A 10,706-nucleotide genomic window follows, 5' to 3' on the forward strand; every position below is an offset into this window, starting at 1 on the left:
AGGAAAGGAGATTGTTAATAATTAGACTTCACACTGCTCTGATCATAGCCAGTTTTAAAATCAGAACAAAGGGCTCAAGATCTCATGAGCACTGTATCCTTTATGAGGAAATCTCAGGGGGACTGCTATTACCTGGTGAATGCTAGGTTAGGAACATATGGTACTGCCATTGTGTCTCTCACTGCTTCCCCGTGCAGCCAAGTGCTGGAAATGCAGAGCCAAGAGGAAAAGTTTGATGCTTAAAATCTATTTCTCCAAAGGTCCTGTTGGTCTACCAGTCCCACGCTCTTCCCCCAGCTCTGCCCTGAGATCTCACGTGGATTTTGGCCTTCAGCTGACTGGAACAGTGATGAATTATCAAATGAATTTTCAGATATGGGCAACCTGAGATCACTTATTAATCATACTTTTAAATCTGGGACAGGAATAAAATAGGAGTAGAGGTTCATCTGCTTCTAGATAAGCCCCCCTCTATGGCTTCAGTAGGAAGAAAGCTGTGTTTCTAAACAGGCACCAGCTAGCCCATATTAAAATCTTAGTGCAGACATAGAAAGGGCAGCATTGCCATGGTGGATCACCTGTTAAGGTCCAACTAGGCCAGTATCCTTTTATCACAATAGTCATCTCTGGAGGAAGGGATAAGAAAACCAAAGTAGCAGTTGTAGGATAATCTGTTTCCTAATGTTGGTCTCCTTTTGAAGTCCAGTTCTAAGAGATCAGCCTGGAAGCAAGGAGTTGAATATCCCTGCTAAAATGTATTGTCCCTAATGACAACAACACTGAAAATACTGATTGTCCATATAACTGCTCTGTCCTTTTACAAATGGGGTGAGGATCTGGACCTCAGACACTTTCTATAGCAGGGAGGTTTGCAGACTAATTATCCACTATGAATAAAATCATATATGGGGATCAAAATGAAATTACTTCCCCGCTCCCCTGCCCCCCAACCCTTTGCTGTTACTCCTACCAAAAGAGGTTTTCACTTTTTCTTAAACCAGTAAATCTGGTTCCTACAACCTCATCAGTCTCCAATGGTGACATACGCCCATCATGGAGACCGTGGCATTCCTTCTCCTCCCCGCAATCACAAAGTGCTCTTACAGCTCCCGGAGTGTGTGCACTTGTGCAGCTGTCAGGATGATTACATCTAATTGGGCTGAATCAGGTTGGATTAGCTTGTCTGGCAGCAGCCAAAAAATGGGTAGGGGCTCTGTGCAGCTCATTCACTCCCACCCCCATCCCCTGGAGCTGCCTCTTCTCAGCTGCTAAGAAAGCAGTTCTCAAGTGCAATCAAGGGGCTGTAGCTAGCACCAAGGAGTGACTCCCCACCTCCCTCCTTCAGCCCACCATCCACCCACACAGATGTGTGTGCGCGCGCGCGCGCGCACACACACACACACACACACACGCAGACGTGTCTTTCCCTCCTGTCTGTGTCTTGCAGCATCTCCTCTGACTCTGACATCATTCTCCACAACAGCCAATGGCATTGTCCCGCCTCCTTCCCTTCTCACTGCTCTGATGCTGAGCAGCCCTGTCAGTCTTGTGGTCCAGGCTCAGGGGATGGGGGCTGATGCAGCGTAGAGCCCAGCCGCCCAGGACCCTGCAGGCTGGCAGTTCACCACCCCAGCTGATCCCATGCAAGAAGGGGGGACGATGCGGCTGGGCAGACGTGCCATAATGTACACAGTGGAGACGGTTCCCAAGGGGAAGAACCGAGTGATGGGGGTGAGTACGGCAGAGCCAGGAGCTGGGACACTGTGTGGAGGGGGCTACACAGGGAATGGGGAGTAGGGAGAATGACTCATCCTGAATTGGTCCATATACGTGCCTCCAAAAGCCAGGGAAGAGGGACAAACCTTCCCCTCTGTGCTGTGCTGTGCAGGACCCCAGTATCAGAGAATCGTATTGCTCCATTCTAGCCTGAAATCCCCTGGGCTACCCTGGTGCTTCCCCTCGCCCTCCTCCCTGCAACCAGGCTTGGTGCCTTGGGTGGCAGGGGTTCTGCTGAGACCCTTCATGAGCCCTCACCCTCAAGTGCCCGTGACCATCAGCCTGTGTGCATGCAGGTGGATCTCTGACATCCTGTTTCTCTGGCTTACAGAGCAAGTGAGGAGGCAAGGGCTTGGGTAGCAGAGACTGGTGCTGGCATCTCTTCCAGCCTGTGCTTGTCACACTACTGACAAAAGAAGTAATTGGGGATGAGGGTCTGCGTGCACTTAAAGGGTCTGGTTAACATCCAAAGAGCTGGTTCTCATCTCTCCCACCCTGTCCACCAAGTGAACATGGGGTTGGGGAAGGGCTCGAGGAGATAGGGCAGCTAACTAGCCAGCCAGACAGGATGAGAGTGCCCTTGTACCTCAGCGGGTGTCTTGGCTCTGTTTTGGGTTCCAGCTTCTGCCCTGCTCCCACATTCAGAGGGGGATGGCAGAGGCTGGGAGCCTTGTGTACAACTGAGGCCCTGGTCCTGTTGCAATCTTCACCTTCTCCCTGGGAGCTCCAGAGGGCAGGGGCCTGCACCCAGCCAGCTAATGCTGAGTGCCTGCAGGTTTGCTAAGCTGACAGGAGCTGGGGATTTAGGTATAGCCTTGGTCCAAGCTATAGCACTGGTGCAGCATGTAAAGGGAAAACCTTTCTTAGAGATTTCTGCTGGCTGAGGACGCTGTGTGTGGCCCACAGGGGTTAATGCTGGCAGAAATGGGTATGAAATGGAAAGCAAGGTCAGGCTGCAGTAGAAGGAGAAATCTTTCCAGTTCAAGGGGCCTTTGGTGAGGCTCTTCCAGAGACCACTGAGGGCATCAGAACTCATTACACCGTGATTGCAGTCCTTCTTGGTGGGCCCTGGCTATAGGCCTGCAAAGGATGGGGCCATGAGTCAAACACTGCTGAGCTCTAACTCACACGTGATAGGGCTACAGCAGGTCAGCTTGCTGCTCTGCCTCAATATCCTCTTCCCACCAAACACAGTAGTCACTTAGCCAGTTTTCCTTGGCTAATATTTGTGCTACCAACACATGCTCAGGCTTGAGCTTTGGATCTTTAGAGCTAGGCCTCTACCATTTGAGTTAAGAATGCACTACCTCGAGTGCAAGCTGCAACAACTTCATAAAGAGACTCCTTGGGGGTGTCCCACGCACTCTGGAAACAGAGGGCTTGAGACCAGCCAGAGTGATGCCCTTTTTCTGGGCTTAGTGCACATAAATGTCAGTAGGTGGGTGGAGAAGACTTAGGAGCATCCCTGCATGACAGGACCAGAGATGCGGCATAGACATACCTATTCTCCTCTTGCATGTGCTACACTAACTTTGCTTTGACCATGCAGGTTGGCTTTAAAGTCTGCCCATGCCCATGCCCATGCCCCTGGCATCCCTTTCAGAGCCAGTAAGGTGTGGCCAGGGGTGAATATAATGCACATTATTGCTGCAATTATTCTCTCAGACCATCCAGATCATGACTGGCTTCATTCACATCGGCTTCGGGATTGTCCTGACGACCCTCACAAACGTCTACAGCTCTCTCTTTGTGGTTGGCGAGATCCCATTCTTGGGAGGAGTGTCTGTGAGTAGCATGAATGGAGCTGAATGAATCTGAGTCGGACTGGTTTCCCCTGGCCATCTCATGCCCTGCCCTCTCCACCTGCCTACCCCTGAGCTTCCCATCAGCATCCCATCTCTGGTTGGGGTTTGTCTCTTAGATGCATATGCAGAGGACTGGGATGCTAATGGATCATATGGATTATTAGCTGTAGGATGCGAACCAAGGTCACAGATCAGGTCCCTCTGGTCGTTGGTACTGTACCACTCCAGCACAAAAAGATGCCTGCCTTAAAGAACTTAATCATGTGTACATAGCAACATTTTGCTAGCATTGCCTCATTAAATAAATCGCACCCCATAGCCAATTTAGATTGCCAGCAAGATGCCTGGTACAGATGTGGCTATACTGACAAAAACGTTTTCATCAGCTTAGTCTACGTTGGCAGAGGTGGTCCAGAAGTACACTGGCAGGAAAGTTCCTTCTCTTGGCACGTTCTGTGTCTCCACAAGGGGGCACGGCAGCTTCAGCAGATGCTCCTCTAGTGTAGACAAGCCCTGCGTGATGGATCCTTAGTGCCCTGATCCAGATTAATCCTACCTCTCAGCCACACGGTAGGGAAGCTCCTGGTTTTGGGCATCCAGAGAGGTCATTGCTTTTGGGTGGATGGGATCTCTGTCTCCTGTGCTCCCCAAAGGATTCAGACCAGCAGGGAGGAAGATTCCAGTCTCCCCCTCTCCCTGATTTCCATCACAGATACTAGAGATGGGTCCTCAAAAAGGGAAGCTGAACTGATCCATGAAATAAAAGAGTCACAAGTTAATGCATTGATTGTTTCCTCTTTGCCACTCAGTTCATCATTTCTGGATGCCTCTCAATTGGAGCTGAAAAAAGCCCTACCGAGTGTGCGGTGAGTCCTAAAGCATCTTTGGCCTGAGTTTAACTCGTCTTTGACCAGGCTTAAATCAGAAATCTTGTGCATGGCATGCAGAACTAAAGGGACAGGGGGCTGAATTTCAATCTTGTTCCCAGGACAGAGCTGAGGGATGCCTGGGTGGGATCTCTTCAGGGCAGGGCAAGGGTTCACATGAATCCACTGTTGGTGCAACAGGAAATTCCTCTTCAGTGCACTGGCCAAATTTCAGCCAGAATTTTATGTAATGACAAAATGGGGACTCAGCGAGACTGAAGCATTTATAGATGTCTGTTTGCCAAATTGTTCAAGCTGGGGGAAAATAAAAATTCCCAAACAGTCAAACTGTTTATTTTTTATTTTCTAAAAGAAGCATTTCAACTATTTTTTTAAATCCAAAGTGACTTTCATTTTGGATTTTCTTTCAATATTACTTTTAAAATGATAAAAAAAAAACCCACTTGAAGTGTTGTGGCATATACAAAATGTTTTGATCCCCCAGAACAAAATGTTTTCTACTTTTTAATTCACCAAAATGTTTTTTCTTTGTTTGTTTCCTTTCTTTTTTTTACCTTTTGGAACTCTCAGTGAACCACCATACTTGCACAGGTCTAGTGTATTGATTTTATTCACCACTACAGGTACAGGATGACAAGACAGAGATTTTGCTATCCCTGTAAATTATCCCTGTAATATTGTAATGTTGGGAGACGGCTAGTGCCAATAAGTTCTCTGCAGACTACAGGATTTGAAGCCTCCACCCACTAATCCTATCTCTTAGTCTCAGCCATGTGAAGTGCAATAACCAACCATGTACCAGCCTAATATGGTCTAGAGTGACAGGCATCCAAAGGCCTCCAAACTAGAAAAAAACACATTCATGTACAGACTGGATTATCTTTAAGATCCTTTTAGCCCTGTATCCTGTCTCTGACAATGGCTGGTATCAGATGTATCAGAATGTGTAAGAAGCTGCATAAGCTGCCCCTACTGGAAGCTCTTCTGTAGGATGATGATGCTTATAAATAAACGATGACTGATTTGCTCTCTGAACCTGCAGTTTAACTCTTCTAAGTATACAGTATGGAGACAGACATTTATAGTGGTATAACATACATCCATTTAAACACAGGTTTAAGTTACATGGGTATCTGAAGCAGACAGCTAGCACATCTCTGAGGGTTTCTGTCTGCAATAGGTGCTGTTAGAATGCCTTCTCAGTAAGTGGAAAGAAGCTGTTGATAACCCATTTGCACTGCTACCCTGGGATGAAACTGACTAGAGTGGTGGACACACAGCCCATATGCTGCTATAACTTACATCAGTGCGTAGCTTTGAAGTTGATCCTTGGAAAGTCTAACATCCCAAGGTGCAGTGACACTGGGGTAGACCAATGATGTCATTTGACCACTTAACATTTACACTAGTGTAAAGGCAGATTATAGTGGTGTAAAGGTCCCATGTGTCCATGCCATGAATTACCTGTAGTCTTGTCTAATGTAACTGTGATGGTCTTATTCTCCCTATAAACATCCAATCCTACTCAGGTCTTGTGACTTCAGGGTGAGGGCTGCAGGCATCATTTCATTTGAGTTCTGCTGCTCTCTCTTGCAGGTCAGCCCAAAAAAAGAAAAACTATCTTAGGGTGGCTGAGTTTCCAATGTTTGGATTTTCACTGGCTTCAGTCCAGGCAGAGCCAGGCGTTCCAGATACAAACTGGGTGGCGCGGGCACGTGGCTCAAGTCATTTGCCAAGATTCTATCTGATTAGTATTTCATCTGCACCTAGCAACTGCATTCACTGTCAATTTGTGTCTTCCAGGTGAAAGGCAGCCAGACCATGAATGTCATCAGTGCTATCTTTGCACTACTGGGGATCACGTCTTTTATAATAGATCTGAATTTAAATGGCCTGTACCGTTCAGATTTTGATTATTACAACTATTTAGTGATGGTAAGTGAGGGTCCCAATCCTACCAGCGCTCAACATTCCTTGGTTTGGGATGCTTGTTGTTGGAGGGTTTTGGGCTCTTCTAAGCTCACATGTAAAACTACTGATGGGTTGTTGGAGAGAAGGAAGGATCCATTAGGGGGCAGGGACCTTGAAAGGGCCAGCCTCTGGCACAGAACCAGGGTGTGCTAGTGCTAAAACACCCCAGGCCAACTCCTACTCAGCCCTCTTCTTGAAAACTTCCAGTAAAGGAGATTCCACAAGTTCCCTGGGCAGTTTGTCCCATTGCCCCACTGCTCTAACAGTTAGGAAGTTTTCTCTGGGATTTCATCTAAATCCAATAAGCCTTTGCCTCTTGTCCTGCCCGCTGTGTCAAAGAATGATTGTTCCTTCTGTGTAAACTTTGGTGACTCCTGCTCCGTGCTCCAAAGGGCCAAAGTTCCTGCCATTTATCATTTTTATGGTAGGCCTGAAGGGCCTGAGGTCTGGGACTCACTGTGCTTGTTGGTCTGCAGGCACTTAGGGCTGGGAATGTCTCACAAGTCCTTGAAGTAGGCAAACATATAAATGCCACTGAAATTAGTAGAATCAAAGGGTATTTTCATGGCTAAGTTCCTCAAAAGATCTGGGCCTTTCAGTCTAAATGGTCCACACAGCCTAAAAGTGGGACGTGAGAGAGGAAAGAAACATTCAAGCAGAGCATTTTACCAGGTAGAAAACATCCAAAACTTGGGGTTTGGCTCCAACTTAGCTTGATTTATAGAAGAGCAGCCCTGAGAGGTCCCACAACAAGTCCCCGTTGTGCAAGGTGCTGTGGAAGACACAAGGAGACAAAACAGCCAAGGGGATTTGTGCTAACAGTCAGCCGAAAGACTCTCAGCAGACCTTGAGTGGGTGCTTTTGGCCTGGTACTGGGGATCTGCTGATTCCAAGCAGGCTAGTTGTGAAGTTCCTCAGTCACAGTCCAGCCCAGCACTTTGGCACATGCATGATGTTGAGGGAATATTATTGCATAAAGTAGCACATCTCCCAAATCTCTGCCCCAGCATGCACAGGGCAGGATCAAAAGCCTAGTATGGCCCTCCTAGGGATCTGCAGGGGATGTGCTATAACATTAAACATATGCAGTGAGGATGAGGAGACAGGATCTCAGCTGTTGAAAACTGGCATAGCTTGGCGGAAGTCAATTTATAGACCATCAAAGGTCTGGCCCGTAGGGTGTAGAATCCTGGCAGAAGGTGAAGCCTAAATCTGGCACAGGAAAGCCAGACCCCCCGCCCAGGGAACTTCAATGCAGGAGAAGTAGAAAGAGGATTTTGTTCTACCAGGGATGTGGCAAGGCGGGCAGCCCCAAGGAGGAGCAAGTTGCATGCAATATGCAATATGCAGTAACCAGACCTCTAGGCCACATCCACTGACAGATGAGTGATGCTCATGGACATGCTGTTGTGGGTCTCTCTTTTCGAGCAGGCAGGGAACGGGATGTCCATCGTGCTGCTGATCTTCACAATCCTAGAGTTCTGCATTGCAGTTACCACTGCACATTTTTGGTGCCGAGTGACCCGTGCTAACTCCAATGAGGTGAGCAATTTAAGGTCCAGGGGGACTTTGGCCAGGTAGGACTATAGGAAGCCTGAGGAGATGCTCATTTCTATTTAGTCTGATCTCTGTTTAGTAAGCAATGGTTCAGGGAGGCCCAATGGGGCTTGACTAACATGGGGTACAGGAATTGTTGGAGTGACAAAGACAAGGCCAGGGGTTGCAACGCTGGGACAGTACTTGGTTGCACTGGTGAGCAGGACACTGTTTAGTGGAGTCATTCTGGGGATACCCAGCAACTTCAATGGGCACTAGTACAGGGTCTATACAGGAAGATGCAGGTGGTAAGTCTTGGTCTTGCTGACAAAGAGAGCCAATTTCTTGTTTTCCAGGCTATGCTGATTGTGCCGAATGCTGTCAGGGCAGACCCCCTGGTTTCCACCACAGAACTGCTCCAACCACCAAATTACAACGAGGTGATTTATGATCCCAAGGATGAGGCTGAGTAGCAGGGCCGGAGAAGGTACCTGTAGGAGGAATCATCCTGACAGCAGAAGCAGCTGCTCCTTCTCTGGGGAGCAGAAACTGACCCCTGCATGATGAACCTCCTTCAATTACTGCAGATATTCTAGCCCCTGCCTGCCTTCCTCTCTGAGTTCAAAGAGGCAAGGTCTTTCTCCCCTCCTCCCTGCCCTCCCAGCACAGGGCCGATCCTGCCCCCCATTGAGAGTTTACTGAGACCCTGGTATGCAGGAGAGCCCAACAGGCAGCTATGGAATAGTCAGTGTTATTCCCCACCCCAAAAAGCTTTGTGCTGTTACTCTGCTCTATGAGGACGTTGCATGGGGTGGCCAGTTGCCTGCTTTGCAGGGCAGAGCATAGCCAGGGCAATAGGGTGAAAGCGTGGCTAGGAATCCACTGCTGTCTCTTGCTTCCTTTGTCACTGAATCCTGGCGTGACCCACTTAGGCCTTGATAAAGGCACTGGTGTGGGTAGGTAGAGGGTACAGCCTTCATAAAGCCTTTCATCACACCTTCTACACTCATCCTGCACCAGGTCAGCCATGAGCGCATCCTGCTATCATCTTCTGGCCCAGTCTCCTGTGCAGAATGAGGGCTAGGTCATAGAGGGTTGGCAGCCACAGAAGAAAAAATTCCCTATTTGAGCTAGGATAGGCCTCACTTCATGGGTTATCCACTGCAAAGGAGAACAGGACATGGTGTTAGAGGCACAGACATTTGCAGGAGTATTCTTCATCCCAACCCCCTACCCGCTCCAGCTAGAAGAACAGGATGCTATATTTACACAGAGAAAATGAAGCCTCCCACACAAACATGACAGCCACAGGAAACCAGCAATATCTTATGGAGTTTATCAGGCTGTATACCTGATTTAAGCAGCCCTTCAAACAGCAGGGTATGGCTTTTTTTCTCCTATGTCGTATGACCATTAAAGTAATATGCCTTTTAATGATCATCAGTAAAAGGTGTTCTTTGGAAAAGGCAGGTGGGGAATCCCACCCCTAAGTTCAGTAGGTCTTGGATAGGGTTTTAACAGCAAAGCTTCATTTCCTCTGGCTCTTAAAAACCTGGTGGAAATTTCGGATTATTAGTCTGAGGTGACCATGGAGTGGTCAGAGTCATGTAGTTGTATACCTTGTGTCTTATAAGCGGTCTTGAAGTATATCAGGACCTGCATAAATGTCCTACATTGACCCAATCTTTTTACATTTGGTTGTATTTTTGTTGGTTTTATTAAATGTTTAAAATAAATTATTTGTTTGAAACTTTCAGTTCTGGATCATTGGGTATTTTGTGCCACTTCTGAGTGAGATCCACACACACTCTCCTTGGCAATTACTGTGGAGATGCCACAGACAGGCTAGTTCATGGAGTTGCAATGCTCTTGTCACCTCCACTGGCTGTTGTTATTTGTATGATGACATTCCCATGACAACATCCTATAGTATCACTGACTGACCCATACAGGTGGCGGTCTCATGCACTGTGTGTCTACTTTTGGGAAAGGCTTCTCCCATGAAGTTCTATATAGGCGCACTCACTGTTTATGTATCTCAACATTTTAAGACCCCACATAAAAGGAATTGGAACCAAAGCTTTGCCTGCCTTGGATATGTGGCATAGAAAAGAAGGGAGAAGAATAGTGAACTCAAGGCAGGGGGGTGGGTGGGAGGCGAATGTTAGGCAAGCAGCTTATTCTCTGAGTTGAAACTGTTAAAAAGAAGTGGCTCTCTCAGCAGGCTAATTTGTCTATAGAAATGTAGAAGCAACAATTTTGTGGGTGTAAACTGCTGCAGCCTCTTTGACTCCAGCTGGATTTAGACCAGTTAAGGATCTGCCTTTTAGACAGCTCTTGCTTATTATGAAGGAAGCAAAGATCTTGGACTCCAGTCTGTGGCTGCGGGGCCCCTCTTAATGCAGTAGCTAATGCAACAGAGAGCTGGCAGCAATCAGAAGAATCCATCCATAGAACTCACAATGTGAACAACCTCTGCGTTATCAGCCAAGCGCGGCAGTGGAGAGCGAGCCATGCCATTACATAAGCAACTAAATATAGGCCAGCATATGTAGTCTGTGATAGAAAACAGCTTTCCCTGTCAGTTAGATGATGTCAGTAAGTCTTCACCTGGTAGATGGGTGTCACACGACTGCAGGAAGGGTTTAGGACAACAAAACTCTGGGGTTAGACATGGAAAGAGATACTCCTCAAGGAAAGGACGGCAGAGTCTGGCCTTTAGTAAGCAGGG

General features: G+C 47.6%; 1 protein-coding gene across 2 annotated transcripts; it reads left to right on the forward strand.

Annotated features, from left to right (window-relative positions):
- The first annotated feature begins 1,517 nt into the window (after window positions 1-1,517).
- On the forward strand, window positions 1,518-9,649 carry LOC149871257 (membrane-spanning 4-domains subfamily A member 15-like). 2 transcript variants are annotated; one of them, XM_090034895.1, is made up of 6 exons: window positions 1,518-1,731; window positions 3,442-3,561; window positions 4,391-4,447; window positions 6,272-6,403; window positions 7,871-7,981; window positions 8,332-9,649. In XM_090034895.1, exons 1-6 carry the CDS (start codon window positions 1,642-1,644, stop codon window positions 8,446-8,448), a joined length of 627 nt encoding a protein of 208 aa, XP_089891021.1. In that variant the 5' UTR covers window positions 1,518-1,641; the 3' UTR covers window positions 8,449-9,649. The 2 variants fall into 2 exon arrangements, with proteins under 2 accessions (XP_089891021.1, XP_089891022.1); XM_090034896.1 differs by lacking the exon at window positions 7,871-7,981.
- Window positions 9,650-10,706: the final 1,057 nt, after the last annotated feature.

Source organism: Crocodylus siamensis, chromosome 2 (genome assembly GCF_052110815.1).
Source record: "Crocodylus siamensis isolate JL-2025a chromosome 2, ASM5211081v1, whole genome shotgun sequence".
NCBI classification, from domain to species: domain Eukaryota; kingdom Metazoa; phylum Chordata; order Crocodylia; family Crocodylidae; genus Crocodylus; species Crocodylus siamensis.

Coding starts and splice junctions, on each gene's coding strand:
- LOC149871257 (XM_090034895.1), top strand. CDS start 1,642: ATGCAAGAAGGGGGGACGATGCGGCTGGGCAGACGTGCCATAATGTAC. Junction 4,448..6,271: donor AAAGCCCTACCGAGTGTGCG/GTGAGTCCTAAA, acceptor TGTGTCTTCCAG/GTGAAAGGCAGCCAGACCAT. Junction 6,404..7,870: donor ATTACAACTATTTAGTGATG/GTAAGTGAGGGT, acceptor CTTTTCGAGCAG/GCAGGGAACGGGATGTCCAT.